Source organism: Dermacentor albipictus, chromosome 2 (genome assembly GCF_038994185.2).
Source record: "Dermacentor albipictus isolate Rhodes 1998 colony chromosome 2, USDA_Dalb.pri_finalv2, whole genome shotgun sequence".
In the NCBI taxonomy this organism is placed as follows: domain Eukaryota; kingdom Metazoa; phylum Arthropoda; class Arachnida; order Ixodida; family Ixodidae; genus Dermacentor; species Dermacentor albipictus.
The window spans coordinates 2,793,532-2,820,864 of record NC_091822.1 but is presented as its reverse complement, the minus strand read 5'-3'; the positions used below and the strand labels follow the sequence as shown (position 1 = coordinate 2,820,864).

Sequence of the window (27,333 nt, the reverse complement as noted above, 5' to 3'; positions counted from 1 at the left end):
CTGCGTCTAGGTTGGCCTGTTTCTTCTTTACTAATTTTACTCTGTCTCTTCAAACTTAGGTGGATCCCAGCCCTAACTAACGTATGCTCACTCACTGCACTTTTATCTTACCTAACTCTTCTACATCCTGCATTATGCTGGGATCGGCAGTAAGTATGAAATCAATTTCATTTCTTGTTTCACCATTCGGGCTTTTTGGGGTCAACTTTTTGTTGGTACGCTTTCTGAAGGTGTTCATTATTAGTAGCTTATTTCTTTCCGCGAATTCTACCGACATTTCTCCTCTAGTGTTTCTAGAACCGACGCCATAGGAGCCAGTTCCTCGTTCACCAGCCTGCTTTTTGCTCACTTTCGCATTGAAGTCGGCCATTACCACAGTATTCTGAGTTTGGACTTTTCGCATGGTGAATTCCCCATCTTCATAAAACTGATCTACTTCATCATCATCATAACTGGAGGTTGTAGCTTAGGTTTGTACCACCTTTCATATATATCTCTTATTAATTTTATCACGACTACTGCTACCCTCTCATGAATGCTTTAGAATTCGTCAAACTTGCCGCTATGTCCTTACGTATTAGGAATCCTACCCCGTGTAACCACCTGTCTGTGAGTGCGCTATAGCGGAGGACGTGGCCGTTAGTCAGCACTGTTAAGCCTCACCAGTTCTTTCAACCTCACTAAGGACCATGATATCCCAGACAATGTCTGATAGTTCCTTAAAGAGTCCTGCTAAGCCAGCCTCATCTTATTTTTTATTACTCCTTTATGTGTTAGTGTTAGTATTGCACACATTTCTTTGAAGAAAGATGCTTTTTGGATAGTTGGCACAGCAACTCAATGTTCTTGTTACTCCTGGCATAGGCATGTTTTGCGACTCCTAAACACATATTTATATTGACTTGTTGCTGGAAAAAGATTATGCTGCAACAAATTTCAAATTTGTTAATAGAGAAGGATCTCGCATTATTCATTAAATTTTGGTGTGGCATTTAAGCTTTAATGAGTGTCCATATACAATTCGCTGTCTCTCCTCAAGCTATATGTACAGATGGGATGATGCGCCAGGTGCTCTTTGTAAAAGAAAACAAAATAATCATATTCAGCTCGCTGGAGGGGTTTTCAGATCCGGCAACGCGTACAACTTTAGTTGACACATGCACGTAGTCGCTCAATTTCTTACCTGTTCTATGCTAAGTGTAATGTTGACATTTGGAAAGCGGCTGCAAGTATCAGACTGAGCACGTGTGCAGCGCATTCAAACTTTACCGTATCAACATATTAGATTCGTTTTGGCGTCCAAAGCGCAACAATGTTTCTACGATAGACACCGTAGTCGCGGGCTTAAAGCTGATTGATTTCAATCACCAGGTGACCTTGCACACAATTATAAGTACGTCAGCATTACTTTATCACTCAGGCCTTCATTCATTCATTTCTATTTCCTAAAAGGACGCTGAAACGATTTTAATGAGTGTACAAACGTGCTTAATCGGTAGGGTGGGTCCTTTTGATCATTACGTGAAGTTTAAACACTTCGCGTAAAGCGTGTGTTTAATGAAAAAGTGATAAAAATGTGCAACACTGCCGATCTCAGCGGCACCACTCCACTGCATTTTCAGCCGCCCCTTCCTAGGCCACGCAGCTTGTGTCTGTGATGCTACTCGGGTGAGCGATCCGATTGGCCACCCACACAACGTCATCTGGAATGCTTGAAACATGCCGCCGCATTAGGTTATTATTTATAACGTGCTTCTGCATGGCAATTAGTGTACCTTTAAAAATAAGTACATAAATGCTACAAATCTAGACATGTCTTCAAACCAATTGCCCACTTCCGCCCACCTTCCGCCTGGGGATGCGGATCGTCTGCTACACCTGTGGCGATGGCAGCCAATATGAAACACCGAGCGGTTCTCACAGGATAACAGGAGCAGCGATGTCTCATTTGGCGGCAGGAACATGAATGGTGCCAGCTCTGTGTTACGCTCGTTCTGCCCTGCAGGTGCATGCAGGCACTAAACTGCAGCAATTGCACGCTGTAGAAGGCGCGAGCGCTGAATACCAATGGCAACACCAACCTCTTTAGTCAATGCACCGATCACCCGCAATTTTCAAAACAAAGGTGCTTTCAGCGGTAACCGCAGGTTCGGCATGTGTCAGAGAGCCAGGGCTTGTGTGTAGTTTTCCTAGCAATGTAGCAGAAAAATATCCGAACAAGCCAAGATACGCCAAAAGAAAACATTGTGAAAGCAGCTGAACTGGCCCTATAATGTGTCAAAACGTCCGTCTGAATGCGGTCATATTGAGTTAGACTTTGGTATAATAGTAATATCTCCGCCTCGCCCGAAGAAAGTGCGCGTGCGATTCCCAAATGTCAGTGTACTTGGTCTTCTTCTTTTTTCCCTCTTTTTTGGAGGTCTAGAGTAGACGCAACATAAATAAACTAGTTCTAGATATGTACAAGGTAGCGCAGCCCCAGCCAAGCTGCGGCAGCACTATTTTTTTTTTCGCTGACGGCTACACAGAAATCTAACACCGTAACATAGAGACAATCGCAAACGTGCGTATTACACGATGTTGGCACGTTGTCACGCGATTGTGTAACCTAAACAATATTGTAAATAACTGCTTTGTAGTTTGTACATTGCATATACCACCGCAGATATGCGGCGAACGCCAGCAGTGGCATTGGTCTCCTTTTTGCTTCATGTAGCGCGAGCCAGCAAACATTGTACCTATAGTCGGATACAACTTTAGAAAAAAGGGGAGGCCCCGCCCAGATGGCCGAAGCGGCGAAGTCACCGGCCGTCCGGCGCATGACGTCGGTCCAGAGTGCGCGCCCATTGGTGGATGCTCGTGTGCATTCGCCTCGGAGGAGTAAACGCCCCCTTTTTTCTAAAGTTGTATCCGACTATAGTGCCACCGCGTCTCCATCCTCCAGGTTCGTCTTGAAATTTTGCTCAGTAGCCAAGGGTTAAGAGGTAGTTTTAGCTCAGGTGCTCCTATCTAAACACATGTAAAAAGAGAATTTGTTTTTCTCGGCAACCATTTTACCAAATTTGATGAGGTTATTGCATTGAAAAGAAACACCTAAAATCTAGTGACTATAGGTTTCGATTTTTTCATTGAGTCGTCAATGTTTTACTAAAAATTAGCAAAAATTGCAAATGTTCAGAAAATGGAACTATCAAGTTTACAACTCTATATCTCAGCAAAGAAAAGCGATAACACAATTCTGTGAATTGCACCTTCTAGTACATCGAAAGCGGACGAAATTAATATGCTACATATGAATCTGAAAAAATTCTGTAATGTGCAAATAAAGCTTTCGCCAAACCCTTGTATACGAAGTTACAAATTCATGTAATTTAAGAATTGACATACAGAATTTGTTCGCTTTATATGATCTAATGGATGCCGTTTACAGAATCGCGATATCTGTTCTTGATGGAGGGCTATTAATTTGCAAACTTCGTGCTTATATATTTTTTCTGGCAAATTTCTGAAAATTCTTTCAATAAGATTCAGGTGCTAAATCAAAATTCCGCTTCCAACAGTCATTAGAATTTCAGTTTCTATCTCAAACACAGGAAACTTCATTAAAATCGGCCCATCAGTTACCTCAGAAGAACGTTTTTGTATTTTACGTGTATTTGAATAGCCGCGTTGGAGTTGGGTCGGAGCTGCACCTGCAATACGACGCAGGAGCACACTCGGTTCAAATACGCCAGAAATAGACAACCCTTGCGTCACCACATAAGGAGTCTGGACACAGCGTTGGCCGCAAGGTGTAAAGGTTGAGGTGGAACGAAGCTGCTGGAGGCGAGTGTTATGTTTAATTACTCGTGCATGTGTTGATACAGTTCGCTGAGAAGAAACACTTCCGAGAAAAAAATTCCTTGAGAGATACTCTCTGTGTCTAGGCTGCGACATAAACCGTTTCGGGGACACCTTAAAGACCCCCGAGGAGGTATTACATAACAAGTGGGTTTGTAGAGAGAAGGCATAATTGCCGCAATTTTGATTCAATGTGAAAGGGCACTTTTTACATTTTACCCGCCACGGTGGCTATAGTGTTGCACTGCTAAGCACGAGGTCGCGGGACCACAACCCGGCCGTGGCGGCCCCATGCCGATGGGGGTGAAACGCAATAACGTGCATTGGGGGCACAATCCCCTGGGTGTCAAAACTGAGCCCCCCGCCGGGGTGTGCCTCATAACCAAATCGTGGTTTTGGCACGTAAAACCCCAGAATTCAATTTAATTATACTTGTTACGCTTTGCATAAAGCTAGATGAGCAGGTGATAGTAGCGATTTGGTGGGAAAGGCCTTTGAAATGTTCGGCTGCTCTGGGAAAAAATGACACCGCCCTACATCACGGTATAACACACTCAAACCGTGCTGCTGATCGAAGTGCTGATACCGCGGCAGAGAATTCAACTCCCGACCTCGTGCTTAGCCGCAGGACTCCATTGCCACAGAGCCAGCATGGCGGGCAACCGGAAAAGGCTGACCTTGCTATGTTGTGCAATGCGTTCACCGGCTTCAACCGGGTGACGAAGGGTTACGTGTGGCGAGGAGAATGGCAGATCTGTGGGCATTCGGCGGAGTCCGCTATTGCTGAACAAGCACGGATTAAGGAAACGGACGGATACAGCGTCAGGTGAAAATTCTGAAATCTGGTCATAAAAAAGAAAATATGGTCATATAAATCAAAGTGAGGGTTCACGGAAAATAAGTGCCCCCTACGTGAAAGGAAAGGGGGGAATCTAGCCGACGAGCACGCAAAGAAGTATGGAGCAAAGTAAAGAGGGGAGTTAGGGCCAATCGTGGCGTCACTAAAAACTGCCACTAACCAAACTAAATAGGGTCTCAAGAGTCTACGCGCAAGTGGGCCCGAAGGAAGTGCATAGGAAAGGCGTCAGAAGTCATTGCCTTGCCGAAGCTAGTTGCCTGGCGTCGCCCTTCCATCCTAGTCGTTTTCCTTTAGTCCTAGTCGTTTTCCGACAGAGCAGTTATCGCTGAGAAAGGTCGTTCTTGAAATGGCAGTCACATGACGGTGACGATTTTGGGCAGTTCGAGCGACGTCAGCTGAGCTACGACAGCCGCGAGCTGGAGACGGAGGTGCGTGGCACATGGGCCGCCTACCTGGAGAGCGTGCACGAGCAGTGCGCCAGCCTCGGGGCCAACCGGGCCCTGTACTCGATGAGCCTACACCAGGGTGAGGATGCGGCTGCGCGCATCGGGGACGGGGCGCGCTTCTACATGGACCTGGTGTCACCCCTGCACAAGGCTGTCACCCTCGAGTGGTCCAAAACGTACAGCGCCCTCATCCAACAGCTCGCCGAAACTGCGCAGGCGGAACCCGACCGCAAGGCTGACCTCGACCAGGTGGGCTCGGGCGCAGCGTTGCTCGCAGTGCGTGCGTTTAATTTAGTGTTCCTTTAGCGAAGCGCTGTATTGAGCTTTGCAAACCTTCCCCTTGTTTACAGGGAGCCTTTCCGTGGGCGTTCTCAGCGTGAACCGTAACCTGACTTTCCTTACCTAACTTTTTTTTTCCTTACCTATCTAACTACAGAACCGTCCTAGTGGTTGTTGCATCGTATAGGCTCACGTGCTTTTGCGCCGCAAAACCCAAAGTATTAAATAAAACGACATCCCGTGACGACTGTAGAACTAGAATGCTAGTCGGTATTAAAATGAGACTTTCTTAGCCCGCAGACCAAGCTGCAGTACACGATTTGAAAGACTTCTCAGTGCCTGTTAAAGGAGTCTGTTTGCGACAAGAAATAATGCTTCATGATGTCATGCGGTGAAGCTACCTAAAGTCAAGAGAGGCGTACCAGTAGAAAACACAGTGGTATACTTTCTACAGTACCTCTCGAAGACTTGTCTCGAGAAAACACATGAGCTGTAAAATGTCCCAAGTCTCCACGCCGATCGTTGATATTACGCGCTAGGCCACTCCTTTATATTGCTATGACTACATTGTTGATGGCACGCGCACATAGTGGCAGGGATCAGTACCTTTTTTCTTTAAATCATGTGTCCACATCATGTGTAGGTTTCTGTGGATAGCGTTTTGAACATTTAGTGCTTTTGTTTTTTTAGGTACTCTCGAGAAACACACGTGGCCACCAATAGTCGCAAAAGCTTTCTTTTTCTTATTTCTCTGTCGGGACGCGAAATGGTGAGATCTATTAAGATTTCCTTACTCCGCGTTCGGACTGCGATTTTCAAGCCTGATATTCATTCTATAGCAATCGATATCTGTTCTATCTGAAGTGCACGTCTCATCGCTCTGAAGTCACGGCTGGACGCTATCAGTAGTCGACACGTCGTGTCATTGGTCGGTGGATCGCAAGTGCATGCTGATTCATTTTCCATAGGTGTAAAGGTGCACTGATATGATCTCTACCGGGTGAGTTGGGTCTTCACCGCAAGAAACAGGAAACGACGGTGAAGCCGCGCATCGTGAATATGACAAAAAGTAGAAAATATTCTATTCCCTTCATTGGTGCATGGTCGTTACTCTCATGTGAGCCTCGAGCGGTTTTGATTCACACAGGGGCCAGGAAGGCAATAAATAACCCCTTGCGGTCTTGTGGGGAGCCTGTGGAAGTATTAGTACTTTTGTCAGGTTCGGTCATAGACGACCTCCGGCCCTTCAGTATGTCTTCTCTTCTTTTTTCCGTTTGTATAAGCTCCGGGATTAAAGGGGGTGACGCTGTTTAGGAGAAGGGGCAATTATTTCGACGTGGGCTTCTCACACTTGACACGTCCACGTCCAGGCTTATCGTTACAGCCTTTTCCGGGACGAGAAAAATGCCCTTGTCATGGGAACGTACGCCTGAATGTCTCTCACACTTGACAGGTCGATCACAACAACCCGTCCACTGCCACAGGAAGTATCGAAAGGGTTGCAGTATCTAAGCACTTCGAAGAGACCGGTAGACCTCGTGCCTCTGCTTCGATTTCCCGATAGTTCCAAGGCCTGCCTGGTGACACATTCTGAAAATAAACCACGCACAACAAACAAAGAACACCTAACTAAACACGAGAACTGCCAAGTTTATACGTTCTTCCCATAAAACCCTACCAGAATCATACCGGCAGCCCTCGTTCGAGATTTCTGAAAACTAACAACGGAGAAAACCAGACTTTGGTGTGTATTTCAACCAGACTAATGCCAAACGTTTTTCTGTTTCCTTTTTCCGAGAAAGCCACAGTTATCGAGAGACTCAGAATGCATTGAAATTAAATCTAATAAGCTCTAGATAACCAACAAAGAAAAAAGCTTGCATCATACTCTATTTACAAACAAGAGACTTATGGATGCGCCTAATTCGACAATTTTAGCGTCTTAATGCGCACTCGATTGGATCGCTCTGAAGGCTTTCGGACTCTCGCCGAGGGCAACAAAGGCCGCCAGGCATACGCTGCCCTTTGTCGTCGCCAGCCAACTTGTGTGCCTGTGGCTTGCCTTTTCGTCCCTCAAAAGGAGGTCGTAAACACGGGAAGAATTGCCAGCCTCTTTTTCCCCTCACTCTCGTGGCCTTTGAACCTTTAAGCTGCACCCCTGCTCGCAGAGATGCGTTCTGATTTGTTATTAGGTGGCGCCTTCGTTTTGTCATCCGCCACCACGAGCCCTTTAAGTTCTGCGTGATGGTCTGTTCTCTTGTCTTACAGGCTGTGGTGTGCCGACTATCTCTAGTCTTCGCCAAGCCGTATACTTAGCTCGCTTGATCATGCGCTGTTAGCCCAAATAATGTGATCTCGTATATTTGGGTAGCCTGACAGATACAAGCTTTAAATCAAGATGGCTTGCACATCAAAGCAAATAGATGATCTTTGTTTCAAGAAAAATGCTACCATTTTTTATTGTAACATACGCAGTTTAAGAAAAAACGTAAACCTGTTGACCTCATTTTCGTCGGTGCATAATTTTCTGTATGACGTCATTGCAACAAGTGAAACTTGGCTTTTGAATGATGAAATCGTAGATATGCCAGGGTACAGATTAATATCCCGCCCTCGTGTGTCACGTTATCGGGGGGGTGGGGTCGCCCTTTTTGTGAGAAACAATCTCGACATTACAATACTGTCTTTGATTACATTCTCTTCCTGCGATATTGAAGTACTGTTCGTGAAAATAGAAACCGGCTATATCGTAGGCGTGGTCTATCGACCTCCCAACGCGAGCCTTGGCAGTTTTCTTGATAAAATGGAATCAATTTTATCTTACTTACCAAACTGCCAAGCTCCGCAGGTTGTAATTGTTGGCGACGTGAACATTGATATACTTAATCCAATACACAAGGATTATTCTTATCTCCTTAAATCGTTTAATTTCCGAAATTTGATATGTCAACCAACGCGTGTAACAAGCACTACGGCTACTCTAATAGTTCACGCATTGACGAACATCGAGTCTGGAATTCATAGTGGAGTGTACAGTCTGCCTGTTTCAGACCATTTGCCTATCTTCACGGCATTTAACAGCCAAAGTATAAAGAATAAGGATGACGGGAGGCTTATAACCAGATTATGCTATAGGAAGCTCAGAGATAAAATACATGAGGCCGACTTAGAACAAGTGTACAATGGTAATGTACACATAGAGTTTTCAAATTTTATTAGCTTAATTAGCCATTTGATAAATGAGTGTAGCAGTACATATACTCGAAATTCTTATAATCGGCCTATCTGTTCATGGATGACGACACAAATTTTGGAAATACTTAAAACAAAAGAATACTGGTATAACAAATGGAGGCATAATAGTAGTAGTGCTTACTACATAGGTCAGCACAGGACATTTCCCAACAAAGCGGTGTCAATGATGAGAGTCCGAAAGAGATATTTTTATTCTAAACGTATCAGTCAAGCTGCCGGCGACTCCAAGCAATTGTGGCAAATAGTAAACGAGGTTACTGGTAAAAAGACAAAAAGTGTGTTTATCCTCGCACTGTCGATGCAGACACTGTCGAAGACTTCAACACGTATTTTACTACTGTAGGTCCAGCACTATCCGCTCAACTACCATAGCTAAATAGTGAAGCTCCTCCCACTCCTAATCTAGTGGTAAATTCGTTTATTCTAGAAGAGATAGAGCTCAGTGACATCGTTTCAAATGTATTAAATACACCAAACAATAAAGCGCCTGAACCCGACGGCATTTCTGTAAGGTTGTTAAAGGAAAATATTGATATATTAGGCCGAGTTTTGTGTCGAATGTTTAATCACTCTATTACTCAAGCAATATATCCAAATTCTCTAAAAATTGCCAAATTCATTCCCACCCATAAAGAAGGTGATCCATCTGACCCTTCAAATTACAGGCCAATCTCTGTTTTAAGTATAATCAATACTGTTTTTGAAAAAATGTTATCGAATCGGATGAAAACATTCATTGATAAGTACAATGTGCTCTGCCATCAGCAACATGGCTTCAGGCCTCGTTTCTCAACAGCTACTGCAGTCTTGACGTTAACGCAAAGGTAAAGATGGCTTTACAATTAAATAAACTAGTAGCTGTCGTCTTTTTAGACTTAAAGAAAGCATTCGATACAGTGAATCATTCCATCTTATTGGACAAACTTAAACATTGTGGGTTTCGAGGTAAAGTATTTGACTTTTTATCAAGTTATATGCATGACCGACCTCAGGTCGTTAAAATCAATAACATAACTTCTTCAAAACAAAATATTGTTACTGGTGTCCGTCAAGGCTCCGTATTAGGTCCGCTTCTTTTTCCTTTGTATATAAATGACCTGCAACAAATTATAGACTCTGCAGAAATATTCATGTAGTCAGATGACACATGTATTATAGTAACTGCGGATAATATTGCAGAACTTAGTCATAAAGTAAATGTAGAGTTAAATAGAATTTCCAACTGGTTCCTGGCTAACAAATTAACAATTAGCCCAAAGAAAACAAAATATATTGTTTTTGAGTCACGCTTCAAAATTGTGGATACTACACCTTTAAACATACATATAAATAGCATCCCATTCGATCGGACAAGTTCTTGCAAATACCATGGGGTAATTTTTGATAAGCACCTGCAAAGGGAAGATCACATAAACAGTGTCTGCTCTAGATTGTCATCTGGTTGCTACGGCTTAATTCTAGCCTGCGAGTACTTTGACAGCTCAGTTTTATGACTTATGCATTTTGCTTTTATTGAAAGTCACTTAAGGTATTGTATTGACTCGTGGGGATGGGCGTATAAAACCATAATAAATCCGATTATTAGGCACCAAAAACATGCAATTGGAGTTATGTCTCATTCTAAGAATTACGATCACACGGCTTCATTATTCCACGAATATCGCATATTACCATTTGACTATTTACGTCAGCAAAGCATTTCATTGTGTGTCTATAGGGTTGTTAGATTCAGTCAGCCATTCAGCTCATCCATATTTTACTCGTCTTCGCGATGTACAAGAAATGTAATTGCAGGTCATTTTAATCTCGCACCGTGTAGCAACATATACGGAGAGCGTATGCTACAGTTCACAGGCATTAAAACCTGGAACGGACTCCCAGCGGGAGTCATTGATTCCTCGAACTTCCCTAGTGCCCTGAAACAATATTGTCTTTCTTTGTTAAAGACAGAGTAAATAATCTATTTCTTGATAGATATTTATAAAGCAAGAATTATTACATTTTTTAGATTATTTTCTGATTATTCAATGTATTTAGTATGACGCAATTGTGTTGTTTTGTTATGCATTGAAATGTCTAATTGCTCTCGCTTTCTTATTATATACGTATTGAATTTCATCTATTGTATGCCTTATCAACCAGTTCAGTACTTATCGATATTACCTGCAATTTTTTGCGGGATACGTAAAAGAAATTAACATCATAGTACACATCTTTACATTGCGATATGTATTTTCTTGTATTTGAACTGTGCCCCTTACACTGTTATTTGGTACTCTGCTGTATTCACTTCCTTTTAGTTGACTTGTGAATCAACAACCAACAGTTTTGTATGTAGTTACTGTTGCTCTTTTTTAATTCCTGCTATGCTAGCATTTCCTTTATATATTTTTTCATCCGACCTTTAACTAGCCTTCGGCTACAGGTTCGACAAGTGATTGTTACTTGTGTATAATCACCTGGAAAAAAATTGAAAACTCATCATCAACCAATTTTTGCCATACCAGGCGGTCACCTAATGCGCCTCTGCAGCTCCCGAGTGATAAATCCCTGCCCTGCTGGGCCGCACTGGCATTATCCTCTCCTTTGGATGATTTCGGAAAGTAGCCTTAGTGCAGAGATACGAGGGACTTTTTTAGCGCCTCCTTGTCACACTGATCTCGGGGCCATGCGGCTGTCGGGAGAGACGGAGTCGGGAGACGCAGGCGAGCACAGCAAACATGTTTTACTAATAACAAACCCAAAATAAAACACACTCAAAACTCAAAACTTGACTGACAAAGATAAAATCCACAATTGAGTAGCCTAAACATGCCCTTATTCTCCCCTACGTTCGTCATTAGCGCGTTCCACGGGAAAGTCCGGCAACCCTGGCCTATGGCCGCACGCTTACAAAAGGAACACACTTACAAAGTTCAATCGTGGTGCGCATCTCCAAGTCCGATGTGTGTCGGCTCTTGGTCACCGTCAGTGCTCCCGCCGACTCCGCAAGTTTTGCTTCCTTGCTATCGGCCGGCCAGCTTCTCCTTCTCGGATGCCGGCGTCCCCAACTATGTTGGTGACGTAGCAATCAGGCCTGCCTGGCTGGGCCTAACACCAGACTCCGCCGCTACCTCTCCGTGTGCCGACCAGAAGCCCTGGGGAATATCATCCGTGCTGGTCTACCGAATAAGGGGGGATCGAATTCCTGGAGTGCCCGGCACTGCCATGGGAGGCTCTAGCAGGTCCAGGGAGCCTCACTCGAACGTCGCCGAGGTCGATAGCCACACCCTGGGCGCCAGCGTCATGGGTCTGCCTGAACCTCCATGGGTCCCGTCGCCAGTACGAAGCTGGTGCTCCAACCTTCTTGGCCCAGAGCCACGTCGATCATCCCACCTTGGCGCCACTTCTCCGATCACACCTCGTGTCACGCGCCTCGAGGGCTCGTGCCGTTTGGACCGGTCGGCGCACATCATGCTCTTGTTTTCTTTTTGTGGCCCCTGCCTCTTACACATGACATAGGCCCCCTTTTCAGGAGTTTTTTTCTCAAAAAACTGCCTTCTGTCGGTCTTCGTGGTGGCGAATTTGACTCTCCCGCTCTGACTTGGGTGCCTTTTCTTCGCGTCGTCGTTGCTCACAACACATCACCACACTGTCACGCACATTTCCAAAATGTACAGTTCACAACGTTCGCGAGTTCATTGTTCTAACCGCTCGACACATTTACACTTAATCGTCCGCGTTACACTCTTGACAGCTCATCACTCCAATGCCCTACTCATGAAAACCGCCATACTACTACTATAGCTCACACGGCACCATTTCTGTCCGCCCTTGGAGGTCTGCAAACACTTCCTCGAACTTATGAATCAACTCCCTTAGCTTCTCTACTTTAATTGCCACTAGAGCTTGGTTCACCCTAACCCTCTCTGCTTCCAGGCTCTTCTCAGCAATATAACTGTGCACTTACCTGCGGTCTTTCTCTTCGATGATCACCATGCAAACTCTAGTCTTCTCCTCGTTCTTGCCCCTTCCTATCTCCTTCCTTTGTTCATACTTCTTTACACGTCCCTTAGCCACTGCATTTTGGCATACGTCGCATGCCTTCACATGCTGTTTCATGTCACTCTGCACCCCGATCCAAAAGAACTCTTCTGTGATTGTTTCTAATGTATCCTTTACTCCTTTGTGACCTGCGTTTACACTACCATGCCCTATCTTCAGCATTGCGTATTTGAGCTCCTTCGGGATCATCAACTGTAGTACTTCCCTACCTGAACTAAACATACACTTTCAGTTTAATAGGTTATTCTGCTTCATAAACTCCCCCACAGTCCTACTTCTTTTCCTTCGCATCAGTTTTCCTACCTTTACTTCACACTTCCGTATTAATTCGTCCTTGTTCTGGAGTTCTTTAAATTCTGCAGCCGTTACATTTAATCCCTTAAGGGTTGTAACCTGCAAAGCTGTCGGAGGTTTGGTACTACTACTGCTTGCTCGTATTTTTGCTGCAGCTGCTACATCTGTCTCTTGCATCCCCTGTTTCTGCGCTTCTGAGCGTTCTTTCTCTTCCACGTGCTTTCCTTTTCTCTTCCAACTTAGGTCTGGGTCGTCTGCTCTCCTTACCTCGGGTACATTTCCCACAATAAAATCATAAAGAGGGTCCTCCACACATCTAGCTGTGACTGGTCCGGTATAAAAGGGTGTCGAAATTTGAATCCATGCCGCTGGCAGATATTTAACGGACTTACTACGAAGATCACTGGTTTAAGGTGCCCGGTCGTGCTTTCTGGTGGCACTAGACTACTCCTCACTAAAATGGTATTGGTTGCGTGTCTCTAAAGACTGTAGCATTGCATCCTTGTACCTCGTCTTCCACTACAGGCATGTCCTGCTCTATGTGTCCGTCCTCTCTTGACCTCAGGAAGCATGTCGTTTTATCCATGGACCTAGTCCTGCATTTGTCTGCCTTGTGACCTTTCTTTTGGCACACCTGGCAAACGACCAGTGTTTCGGGACGATTATCTCTCACTCGGCAGTTCATAGCTACATGACCTAACCGGTTGCATAGAAAAAATCTGTGGGGTTCCCTTCGTCTACTGATTTGCCCCTGGTTCTTCATCTCTCCATCTGCTGTTGTGTGCGCATCATTGTCGCTCTTTCCTAAATTTTTCAATCCCTCTGCCTCTTCGAACTGATCTGTTTGTTCTGTAATCTACTCCACAATTTGTAGTTTTCTTTCCTTGAGGAATATCGCCAAAGTGTTGCTACACCTGGCAAGAAACTGTTCACCCCCGACCTTGTCGCGAACTCCTTCATACGTTTTGTCCGTCTCAGACAGCTCTATCCACCTCTCAAAATAGTTCGTTAGCCGACACGCGAACTGCTTGCCTGTTTCTGAATCTTCAGGCTCAAAAGACCTAAACTTCTCTCGGAACCCTTCTGCGGTCTACCTGAATCTTTGCAATAAAGTTTTCTTGAACTTGTCGTAGCCTAATGACTCCTTGGCTGGCATAGGCCCAAAGACACTCAGAGCCTCGCCCACTAAACATAGACTCAGGGCGTTAGCCCACTCGCTCCTTTCCTAGCCTTGCCCAATTGCTATTCTTTCGAACCGATACAAATACGCATCTAGGTCATCCATCGGCTCATCGAAAGGCGCCATAAATTTCCTAGGGCAAATCTGTTTTGGCCTGGAAGAAGGTGAGTCGGATGCCGCGGATCCGGGAGTACTCGTGCCTTCACGAGAGCCCGTGCCCATCTCCGCTAACCCTATCTTCAATTCTAAAATTTCGTTTTCGCGTTTCAGCTCTTCACACGTTCGTTCGTGTTGCTTTTCGAAGAACACCATCGTCTCTTCCTTCGACAGGTTTAAATCTTTAGCCATCGCCGCCAAACGTTCCCACTCCATCTCTAAACCAGCAGATCAGTGACAGGGCCGAAATAGAATCCTGGAAATATCCTGGGACGGATCCTATCCTAGGACGTTTCCTAGTAAGGATTCTATCCTGGGACGTATCCTGGTACGAATTCTATCCTGGGACGTATCCTAGTAAGGATTCTATCCTGGCAGGTTCGCCAAATTGTGTCACTGACTCATCTCGGGGCCGTGCGGCTGTTGGGAGAGATGGAGCGGGGAGACGCAGGCGAGCACAGCAGACAGTTTTACTAATAACAAACCCCCCAAAACACACTCCAAACTCAAATTTCAACTGACAAAGATAAAGTCCACACTTGAGTAGCCTAAATATGTCCTTACTCTCCCCTACCTTCGTCTTTAGCGCGTTCCGCACGAAAGTACAGCAACCCTGGCCTGTGGCCACACGCTTACAAAAAAAAACGTTCTTACGAAGTTCAGTCGTGGTGCGCATCTCCAAGTCCGATGTGCGTCGGCTCTTGGTCATGGTCAGTGCTCCGGCCGACTCCGCACATTTTGCTTCCTTGCTATCGCCGGGCAGCTCCTCCGTCTCGGATGCCGGCGTCCCCAGCTATGTTGGCGACGCAGCACTCAGGCCTGCCTGGCTGGGCCTAACGCCGAGCTCCGCCGCTTCCTCTCCGTGTGCCGACCAGACGTCCCGGGGACTACCATCCGTGCTGGTCAGCCGAAGAAGGGAGATCCGATTCCTGGAGTGCCCGGCACTGCCGTGGGAGGCTGCAGCAGGTCCACGGAGCCTCGCTCGAACGTCGCCGAGGTCGACGGCCACACCCTGGGTCGTCAGGGTCACGGGTCTGTCCGAACCTCCATGGGTCCCGCCGCCAGTACGAAGCGGGTGCTCCAACCTTCTTGGCGCAGAGCCACGTCAGTAATCCCACCTTGCTGCCGTTTCTCCTCTGATCACATTTTGGGTCACGCGCCTCGAGGGCTCCTGCCGTTCGGACCGGTCGGTGCACATCGTCCTCTTCTTTTCTTTTTGTGTCCCCTGTCCCTTACATATTACACTCCTTGAATCTTTCGGGACTGTTTAAACTGGTCGCGTCTCCGTAAGGAACGTCCTCCGGATAGTCCTTGCTTCCACTTTCGCGACGTAATTGCTCCTTTCCCCTGCCGCGATTCCTTCTTTAACAACCTTCAGTAAGTCTAAAAAGCTTTCTGAATGTGTCAGTGCCAAACTAGTCTGTATTCCTTCTGCTAGCCCTTGCTGCGGTATTCTGAATGAGCCGGATGCCTGCTCGCTAGCGCCTTTTCCAGCGTTATCACAATATATGGGCTGTGATTCCCGCCTGTCTATGTCATGAGGCGTATTTTTCGTTTGTTTCATCGCTTTCTCTCCGCCGCGATCTCCTGAGCCTTGAAACGCGGAAGAGCTTATGCCGCATGGTCGCGAAAACTCGGGCTTTTTTTATTAACATGTCCGAGCGATTTGAGTATAAGTACCGATAATGTTTCAATAGAATTTGCGATATTGCGGTTTCAGTCAGCAAGAGTCCAAACAGCCCTTCAATCTTCCCGCTGGCAAGTAATTACTATTCTCCTCGACTACCTGCCGGATTCACGCACATTCCTCGGTGAAACCATTCGTTACACATACGCAGGGTGGGCAATGTCCATTGTCGCAACTGAGTCCCTAAGTACATTACACGCTATTGCATTTACTAGGTCGCGAAGGTAGGGTTCTAAGAGGGCCAAGTTGTCATCGCAGCCTTTCACGAAAGAAAAAACAATTCTAGGCGTCTGACAACCGATCGCTAGCTGTCCAGGCTCTTGCCAACGAAGCAGACGACCGGTTTTCTACCCTCAAACGCTTGTCTGTTTATCTTTCGTCTTTCACTGTGGTGTTATTGTTGCTTAAATTATCAGGCTGGAACGTCTTTTGCCCCTCCTGGAGCCTTCTCGTGGTGAATGGGGCGGCTGTTTTCCTGTTTGCTGAATTTACTGAATGGCTTAACGTGCGTTTTCTCGGATTCGCGACTTGCTGGGAATTCATCTGCTAACACTACACCACGTTCCAAGTCCTTTTCGCCCAACCTATCTTGAATCTACAGGCGCATCTCTTCGCTCAAGGACCCATGGAACTGCTCCATGCAAATTAACTCAACAACCTTGTTGTGGGAACTGAACGCACCTTCCTCTTTTAGCCACTCAATTAAATTAGCTTTATAAACGAAATCTTGAGAAGACTCGCCGGGTGTTCTAGCTGCCTCACGAAAACGACAGCGGAAAGCCTTCGCTGAGAGCCGATATTTCCTTAGCACACCAGCTTTCACTTCCTGATAGTCATCTGAGTCGTCTGTCATTAGGAGGAGAAGGAAATAACTTTATTGTGTCACCCTGCGAGTTGGTGGGGAGGGCCAAAGGGACCGCCTAGGTGACGGACAGCAGTTTTTGGGTCCTGGCGGCATCCTCGGCCCACTGGACGGCCCATAAGTGATCCTCGAGGGCGGGCCTTGCAATTACTTCGGTTGCTTCGCCAGCAAGAATGGTGAGAATCAGTTCTGGCCAACTTTCTAGTGCCAATGTGTTTTTCTCGCAGTTTCATTCAAAAGTAACGAGAAACAATGCCATGTCATTGTTTACCTTGTACGACGGCATGAGATCCTTACTCCTGCTTCACCTGAACGTCTTTCATTTATTGAGATTTTATTTGCCGATTGCATGGCCAGATCCCGCTGCATGTCTAGTTCTCTTAATTTAAGCGTGCGAGCTCTCTGCTCCTCTCGTTCCTTTCTTTTTGCAGCTTCTCTTCGATCAGCTCTCTGCCTTTCTGCTGCAGGGATATGCTGAGATTCTTGCCTTTACTCTGACCTCTTTGTTCAGCTTTGTCAGGTCTTTGCCTTTCTTCTGCAGCGTTTTGTTCAGCTTTCTCAGCTCGTTTCTCAATTTCATCCCAGGCTTCCGAAAGATCGCCCTGAAGTGCCCTGCACTCGTCTCGGTAATCAGTAATCAGTAATCTCTGTAATCAGTAATCGTCTCAGTAAGCTGCGGCTTTCTCTGACCTTTGCTGACCATAATTCCGAGCTCATCCCATAGTAATAACAACTCCGGCCTTTTCTATTTGATTAAATCCATGGTCAATCCCGAATCAGGACTTTCCTACTCTGCCGTGACGTGAGGAAGCTTTCAACAGGAGCCTGCACGTACATTAACTGATTTGCAGTTTTAGAAAATACACGAGCTGAAACTTGGCCAATTCTCAAAGAAAGTCAAGCGCTTACCATTCTGCTGATGCCAAGACGAAGGGTAGAATATCCCATTGCTGTCAACTAGTTGATACGCGCTCGACCGAGTTAAGTGGGTCTCCACCACTAGAATCAGGATACGACGACGAACCCAGACATCGTGATGATGAAAAAAAACGTAAAAAAGATTGTATTTACTTTCTTGGTTGTGACTCTCATCCGAAGCTCGAGCGGTTCTGATCAACAGGGGAGCCAGGACGGCCTTAAATAACCGCTTGCAGTTTTGTGGTCGTTGATTGTCTTGGGGAGCCTGTGTAAGTATTAGCGCTTTCGTCATGTTCTGTCGTCAACGACCTCCTGTCCTTCGGTTTTTCTTCTCTTCGTCCTTCCGTTTGTGTCAGCTCGGAGAATAAAAGGGGTGACGCTGTTTTGGAGAAGGCAATTATGTCAACATGGGGACGCCCAGTTGAACGCTTCCCACACTGGACAGGTCTATGTCCAGCCTTATCGTATCAAGGCTGGGACGAGGCAAATCATCTTGTCATGGGAACGTACGCCTGAATGTCTCTCACGCTTGACAGGTCGATCATAACAGTACCCTCCCCTGCGTAGAACGGCACTTGCCTCGTTGCAGATGCTTTATGGTGAACTAAAATCGCAGCAATCAAACACAAAAAATGTGCTTGGTGCAAGAATTGAGCAGTTGCCGTGAGGAAAGTCCTGAGCTTTGACGGACGAGGGTGCTGTCGAATACATTACGCAGAATGCCGAGTTTTATACTATAGTGAGTGCATCTCCGTGTACTAAATCGCTGTTTAGAAACTTTCGAATTAGCTCAGAAAATGTAAAGGCCAGGACAAGGATGTTTACAAAATGGGCTGACCTTCCCGCCATAAACTCAGTGGAAGAGTTAAGTTCAGGCAAGTTCTTGTTCTAACACAATGAAAGAAATAAACGGAGCACCGCTTTGTTCTCCCGGTTTCCGCGAAAACATTGCATTTGACGGTCCGTATTATTCAGCATAACACATGCCATCGTTTGTTTGTCTGGTTTGCCTTACATCGCTTACAGGTGGCGAAGTTTCATCCATACGTGCGCCACCTATGTAGTCCTGGGGCTAACGTTTGAGTGAAAGTGAACCGGTAATCTAGAGGTATTCTTTGAAAGTTGGTGAAATAACAGAAAGGCTGGTCACTGTAGACCAGAAAGGTACAATATGCATGCAGACACTTGCTTCACTCGTGCAACTAAAGGACCTCTCACACTCTTTTCAGACATTTTTTTCTCATGCTAGGCAACTTTCGGATAGCCTGTCGCAGTCAACAGAGAAGTGTACAGTGCTCAGCGATTGAAACGCGATACTCCGACAACATGGCGGCCGGTGCTTCCTTTAGCCACCGGTGGAGACACTGGAAATGATGCATTTTTATTTCACAAGAAAGTGAGAATCTTTTTCATGCATCGTAACTGCATTCGGCTTCCTCAGCGATCATCCAGCGATCACCGGTGGCTCAAAAGCGCAGGCATTTCAATCGCGTTTCAATCGCTGAGCACTGTACAGTTGGGCTACACTGCATGCTGAAGCCTCCAGCTTTTCTTCCTTCCACTTTCCGCACAAAACTGTAGCTAAGATTTGTTTGCCAAAAGAGGACCTACCCGTATATACAGGCTCTCGCTAAAAGCGGCCATTCAAGTGTTCACGCTAGTATTTCTTAAAAACATCGCTTGCCTAGTGACTTGTAGCGACATCGCAGCCATCCTTCCTGTACCGAGCTGCGTGCTTGTGGCAACTCGTTTTTGTCTGTACTTAGCGCCTTGAAGGTTTGCGATAAAATTAGTCCCAGTGCACCTCTTCTTTTCGGCTCGTCTACTCCACATGTTTTAAAATATATGTACATATTGCCCTCTCAAGACACCTATAACAGTACAAGTCTGCCCTGTTGTTGCATCCGTGTGTACTTATGCAGCATGGTTGAATGTTGCTTAACGTAGGTTGCTTTCCTTTTCCCGGTTACCGTTTTTCACGTTGTTATCGCCGTTATACAATTCTCGCCCGGAGAAAGATGAGCGATATGTGTCCGAAATATCTTGAATGCTGTGGCCGATTCTGTAGCAAAATAGCCTCATCCAACCAGATAACGCATGCCACACGAATATTTTTGTGCGATACATTCTCGAACTTAAGCCAGCAGTAGCGACACTTTCGACTGCGCTGTTGTGCATTAATCTGCCAGTTGATATTTCGCCGACCAGCCACCGCGCTCATTGCTATCGTTGCGATTTCAGTGCGCTTCTTGTTTCGATCACAGTATCGCCCAAATGAGGACCAACATTATTACCTCGCAGTCTTGACCGTGTTCTGGTTTTCACAGTCACTACAAGGTCACAATATTTAATTTTAGCTCGCTCATATCCTAAAAATATTGTTTGATCAAGCAATAGGCGATATTGCACGTTTGACCAGGGAACGTTCATGACACACAAACGTGTAAAGATGTAGCAATGCTGTGCGAATGGAGATTATGGAGGAGATGCAAGTATTCTGTTCCCGGAGTAAAGCCGTGTGCGTGACAGGAAACACGTTTCTCCCCTCATTGTTTTTCGTTGGCACGAAGTAACGGTGCCAGGTGCCGTTAAATTTCCCTGAAGGAACTAGATGGACAAAAAATGCGCGCGTGCAAAGGCCACAGCGAGGCGCTTGACCCTCCAGAGTGAGCTTCACTGGAATACGAAAGTGAGGTAAGAAAAATACACTAAGCCGTGATTTTTATCTGCAAAGTGTTTCTCCCCAGAACGAATTAGCTTACGGCTTTTGCATGGCTCACCAATATTCAACAAATTGAAATCAGTCCGCACGTATTGGCGACGAGATTGCTTCATCAATTACGTAGGCCATTTCTCTTGGATGGGCTCAGTTATGAACGTCTAGTATTACGCGTAAAACATCCACAAAAGAAGGGACATGGACACATGGAGTGCAAACTATCAACAGTTTATTGCCGAAAAAAAGGTGACCTGAATTATACTGTTTTCACCTTGGCAATGGCAACACTGTGTGTCACAACGAGCGCAGAACCACTACGAAAGAACGTCAACGCGCGTGCGTCCTGCCATTCAGATACGCTATTTCATTATCTGTTAAGGCGATAGAGGCTATGTCAACTCATTTTTCTTTTGTCATCCAGTGGGCCTCAACAATGAGGTATGTCATTTCATTATTAGACTTCGCAATGATCATACAATTCTCCAACTTTAGTCGGCAACCGCAACCATCACAATGGAGTGGCAGCCACCTATGGTTATTTACGTTGTCAGCGAGCTCGCCAAGTCGGGGTTCATACAACAGCCCGTTTTTCCGACGTGAGAACGGATACATGTTAGAGGTATCTGATATATTAAGACTACATTGCATTCCCCAAATTTGTTTTACTGTTTCTTGACACGCTTGTTTTATTTTCTGTTAGGGTTAGTCATTTTGCATGCTTTTGCAAGTTTATTCGGCACGAAAAACACGACCCTAACGTTATCTTTTTGGGTGATTTTTCTGTTGTGCCAACTTTATGGATGTTGGAGATTACAGTGCATTTTCATTTTGTTTCTCCATCTCTTGGGAGGTGGGACACATGGTGGAGCCAGATGCCCTGACATTACCGTGAGCTTCTGTACTTCGGACACTACCCGTTGTCTCGGGTAACCTGGTTCTAAAAAACGTAAAGCTTGCTGGCATAAAATCTGACTCATTAGGTGTAGGCAAGATTTTTCCATAGTTTTCTTGAGGCAAAGATCGGCGATTGCCCTTTGGATTTTTTTTCTAATGGGCTGATTTGAACTGGAGAAGGGGACTTTTTTCCTTTTGATTCATAGCCGGAGCATACGTACCTTTCTTCAAAAGTGAACCTGATATCAAGAAAACAAATGCTGTCTTCACACGGCACCTCATGAGTGTTTTGCAAGGGGTTCAGACATTTCTTAGCAAGAGCGAGAACTTTTGCCGATTCTAGGTTAAAATCTCGCGGGTTGCACTCTAAAAAAATAATACATCGTCAACGAATCGGAACCCTTTAACCACCTTCATTGATCGACGATGAGCGTCTAGCGACTTGCCAAGCTGTCATAAAAATAAACTGCTCAGGACGAATGCTATGCAAGGACCTATGCAGATGATTTTTTTTTTCCACCAAGTATCTCTCCTCCCATTTGGTCAAGGGGAATTTCATACACAACTAGATTAGCTCCAGAAAGTGCCCCTCTGAAATATCGGACTCACTTTGAAAAGCTATCCACGTGATCTTGCTAAGAAGTGCCTGAGCCCCTTACAAATCACTCCGGAACTTCCCAGTGAAGACATCATCCGGGGTTCTTTTGTTGCTTTCTTTAACATCAAGCTCGTTTTTAAAGAAAGCCACGTGTGCTGCGGCTACACTGTAAAAATTTTAACACCCTCAAGGGTGTAAATGACTTGTCCCATGGGTGACACCCTTTTTGGGTGTGTTGCTAAACCCCAAGCAAAAGGGTGTAAATTAACACTCCACAAAATGAAGGGTGTTAATATGACGTCATCTTGCCTATGGGTGTAAAACAAACAACACCCTTTCTATATGGGCGTAGCATGTACAACACCCTTCCAAAAGGGTGTTATCCCTGCAAGCATTTTAGCGTTCTTAAATGATATTGCGCGACATAAAAAACGACACGGACGTGAAAGAAGACGACACACCAAGCGCAAACTTTCAACTAAGTTTATTGTGCCACTGCGTCATTTTATACATGGCATGCACGTAGATCGCGCATGCGCTTACACGGAAATGAAGTGCGAAATCATGTAACATGGTTACGTGTCGTGTGATGCCGCGTCCAAGTAACGTAATTCTTTTTCTGTGAGAGCTAGAGACGGGAAGCTGACACACGCATCACCCAATTTTGCGATCATCTGTGCTTCAGATATCTCACGGATGAGCTGCGTGCTGCCACGGGAAACAATCGTACATTGATCCTCAAGAGGTTTGCACCCATGATCGCGACAGTGGATCGCCAAGAAACCGCCAGAGCCGTTTTTAACATTGTTGCTGTGCTCACGGAGCCGATCATTGAGGCAACGCCCAGTTTTTCCTATATATTACTTGCCACATGAAAGCGGAAGGCTGTACACCACCCGGTGTACACACTCGACAAACTTTTTTCGGTGATGCTTTCTGCACTTATCGGAAGGGACGGCATTTGGATCCGTCAGCCTGCAAAGCTTGCCGAGCTTATCGGGAGCAGAAAAAACAACTCTTACATTCGCTCTTTGGGCAATCTTTTTCAAGTTGTGGGAAATCCCGTGCATGTAGGGTATGACACTAACTTTAGGGCGTGTGCCAGGAGGGGCATCGGCAACTGACTTTTGCGTACTGGATCGCGCTTCTCTTAAGATGCGTTCCGCGACAGACACTAGCACCACCCTAGGATATCCAGGGCACACGCCCTAAAGGGCACACTTTAGGGCACACGCCCTAAAGTTAGTGTCATACCCTACATGCACGGGATTTCCCACAACTTGAAAAAGATTGCCCAAAGAGCGAATGTAAGAGTTGTTTTTTCTGCTCCCGATAAGCTCGGCAGGCTTTGCAGGCTGACGGATCCAAATGCCGTCCCTTCCGATAAGTGCAGAAAGCATCACCGAAAAAAGTTTGTCGAGTGTGTACACCGGGTGGTGTACAGCCTTCCGCTTTCATGTGGCAAGAAATATATAGGACAAACTGGGCGTTGCCTCAATGATCGGCTCCGTGAGCACAGCAACAATGTTAAAAACGGCTCTGGCGGTTTCTTGGCGATCCACTGTCGCGATCATGGGTGCAAACCTCTTGAGGATCAATGTACGATTGTTTCCCGTGGCAGCACGTAGCTCATCCGTGAGATATCTGAAGCACAGATGATCGCAAAATTGGGTGATGCGTGTGTCAGCTTCCCGTCTCTAGCTCTCACAGAAAAAGAATTACGTTACTTGGACGCGGCATCACACGACACGTAACCATGTTACATGATTTCGCACTTCATTTCGGTGTAAGCGCATGCGCGATCTACGTGCATGCCATGTATAAAATGACGCAGTGGCACAATAAACTTAGTTGAAAGTTTGCGCTTGGTGTGTCGTCTTCTTTCACGTCCGTGTCGTTTTTTATGTCGCGCAATATCATTTAAGCAATGGATTACCAACTTGCCCGGAATGCTGCTCTCATTTTAGCGTTCACTATACTGTAAATGGAAACAACTCCGAGGTGGGAGTAGGACGGTTGTCCTCTAGCGACCGCGCGGTTCGGAGTTTATTATGCTCCGTATGATCGGAGTAGAATTTTTACTCCGTGCGAGCGGAATTTTTGCGTGGAATTATAGGAGTTTATTTTTCTGTTTTTTCTTTTTTTTTGCTTTGCAATGGACGGAGTTTTTTCGAGGTGCAACGGGAGTATAAAAAGAGGCATCGCGTGAGTTTGCGCGAACATCTTTACATGCAGAGGCTGCTAGTCAAATTTCGAAATACCCAAACGAGACCGCGTCAAATTCGACAAAACAAGTCAATGACAGCACATATATCATGACATACATAAACATTTCAGAAATACCCAATGCAGAAATTTGAAAGACATCCTACGTACACGCGACACTCAAGAAGCATCGGTGCCAGTATAATAGCCATGATACCGTGTGCCTCGAAACCGCCTCAGGAGCAGCTCTGCTGTTTTCAGAATTACGACTCACATGCTCGTTCATACGATATCTGCCTCGCTGAAATTAACAGAATACCTTAATCAACACAAAACTGCTAATTCAGAATAATGAGAGAAAAAAGTTAATGTCGTATTTTTTCAAAATTATCATGCCATTCTGTGAGTGCTGGAGCGACTTCGCACACTGCCGGCGTTCGCGGCCAAAACGTTGTGTGTTAGTTACAGTAAGCAAGTAAAATGTAAGTGCGTGTGCTTCATAGCAAAATTAAATTTTTGCGATGTAGTGGTAGCGTAGCAAGAAATTATTACGTGTGGGCATGAACCGCAGCAGCCGACGTAACACCAAAAAATGCGCAGTCATACATATTATACACCGCACTACTTGCTCTGCGTCCAAGCAATCTCTCTCGGTTGTGAAAAAGAGCAACATTGCTGATCTGTCGAGGGAATCCTTAAACTCCGTGCCAGCAGGCATGCGTCTAAATCAGTGTCTCGGATAGCGCGTAATGTTAATGCAATATCGGAAGCAACGACGTGACCAAAACCTATATGCGCGTTAACAGTTCGATTCACATCGCTCAATAAGAAGCTTTATTTACAGTAAGCATACTTATTTCCTACCGTTTTTCTTCGGGCGAGGATATCCGTTCACAGATACATAAAAACAGTTGCTTGCACTCCGGTCTTTCTCACTGCCAACACAGCACCGCAACGAACTTGGGGTACGCAATTCATGCGCGACTAGCATGGATGTCGTCGCTCGAACAGTGGCTGCTGCTGCCACTGCTACGCGGTCCTTTCAAACATTACACCGGACGTTGTTACCATGTATTCACAAGGACATACCAGTCGCATTTCACGTACTGAAGAACACAAGCCAGGGTCACGCAGCACGAAAAAACTGTCAGAACCTGAGCCGACATCACGAGCCAGTGAGCAGCTTCGAGGTATACTTAAGCCTTTTTCCGCACTTGAAAAACCCTGCTCTTGCATTCATCGTTGTCAGTAAAGTGATCATAGCTAACGTACTTTAAGCTGAGCTACAGTGAGCTTCAGGCATGCCTACAACACTTTCTGGAAGGAAATACTGCAAATAAATTGACGAAATGCTGTCACGGAACGACACTTCACAGATGTAAACAAACCGTCAGCCATGAGCACTTCCGGCTCCACCGAACGCGCCTGGTCGCTGGCAAGGCGCACAGCCTCATGGGAGGCGCCACGTGACCAACAAGTTTCGGCAGAGGGGAGTTTTTTAAAACTCCCTGTCAGAGTTTCACGGGAGAACAAGATTTTGAAGCGGAGTAAAATCGCGTCATGTCGCCTTAATACTCCCGTAGCTCGCCAGCGGAGTGAAACGAGGGAATGGCGCTGTTTTGCTCCCATACATCGGAGTAAATATTTCAGGAGGGGAGGTTTTGGGGCACATCATCTGTTAAAAACTCCCAGGTGGGTTTATTTTCGTTTACAGTGTACAGCCATGTAGTTAATGGACAGACTAGCTGTTGTGAATGCTGCCTTGTCTTAGCTGTGTTCAGTATACCTTGTTCAGTATGAGCCAGAATCTGTGAGACGTCATATTGCGCTTCTGGTCCGTCATGTGGTAGCATATATAACGTGCGATCCTCTCAGGCAAAGAATTTAAGTTTTACAATCGCAGCAATGCACACACCCTATGCTTTTCGTAATCTTCCTCTGCAGTGATAGTACACTGCCGGCAGGATGCAGAGCGCAATAACAACGCGCGCTGCACTAAGGACATAGGATATCCCGCACCTTGGTGCACCAGTACTTATCACTCCATGGAAACAGCACACAGCCAAAAGCATGATGTTACATGCATTTCAGAAATAATTAAAGACCTCCACGTTTAATAAAAAATTTTCGCAGCAACACCAGCTCGACCAGGAGGGAAAGAGACCACAGCTCGTTGTTGTAGCTCATATTGAATGCAATAGAGCGCAAGCAATGCATGGATTGACGACGGTAACAAGTGCAGTACTACAGAAGAATACATTTGCCTGTCAATCAGTTTTTTGCCGTTTTAAGCACATATTATATAACTCTAGTCATCATAGTTGTCATTTATCTCCACGGGATTCTTCTACTAGTACCTTCACATATGCGACCTAAAGGTAGCACTGAAAGCCAAGCAAAGTGCAACAGAGCGCTTCCACTTAGAATAACGTTTCAGCATTTACAAACAAAACTGCATACGTAGTTGTGCATACTGTTTAATATATAAGCATGCACTATTTCCCGATATTTATGTATGCTTCATTTACTACCAGTGTCCTGCTTATACCCAATAATTTAGTTTATTTTTCACCATGTGCTTGCACTGAATATCCCACAAGCATTGTAAGTTAAGCTACCAGAACAACAATCAGCTAGTCTAAGGTTACCTAATTGAACAAAATCATAGTAAAATTTGTGACGAAGTGTCAGAAGAAAAGTATTTATTATTTCATTAAAGAGAAATGGTTACATAATAATGTTTGCACATGTTAAAAGTAAAACGAAAGATAAGGAGTAAAACCATACCAATACAGACATAAGCAACGAATAATGGCACAGGCTTGTTCAATTAAATTTTAAGCAGAAAAGTTTTTTTTTTAAATAACCTCACTACGAACTACCACATTTCCATTCGAAAAGCACTGCATCTTATTACGAAGTACTAAAATAACCGGCCACTTAAGAAAGAACAAGTCTGAGTGTATCTATGCGAACACAAGGATAGGAAGTTTGGCGACTTGGTACGGCAACGTCATCTTGGATTGTAGCGTGAAGTGACACGGACACAGAAGAGAAGGAGACAGCATGAGCGCTAACTCTCAACTAAATTTTTATT

The 27,333-nt window shown here is 45.4% G+C and overlaps 1 protein-coding gene across 2 annotated transcripts in view; it reads left to right on the top strand.

Annotated features, from left to right (window-relative positions):
* Nucleotides 1–27,333, top strand: part of LOC135921113 (uncharacterized) — a 203,144-nt gene that overhangs the window by 154,705 nt on the left and 21,106 nt on the right. For both annotated transcript variants that reach the window (XM_065455436.1, XM_065455435.1), the window contains exon 8: nucleotides 5,080–5,394. In XM_065455436.1, the coding sequence (XP_065311508.1) occupies nucleotides 5,080–5,394 (315 nt within the window). The remainder of the gene's footprint in view (nucleotides 1–5,079; nucleotides 5,395–27,333) is intronic.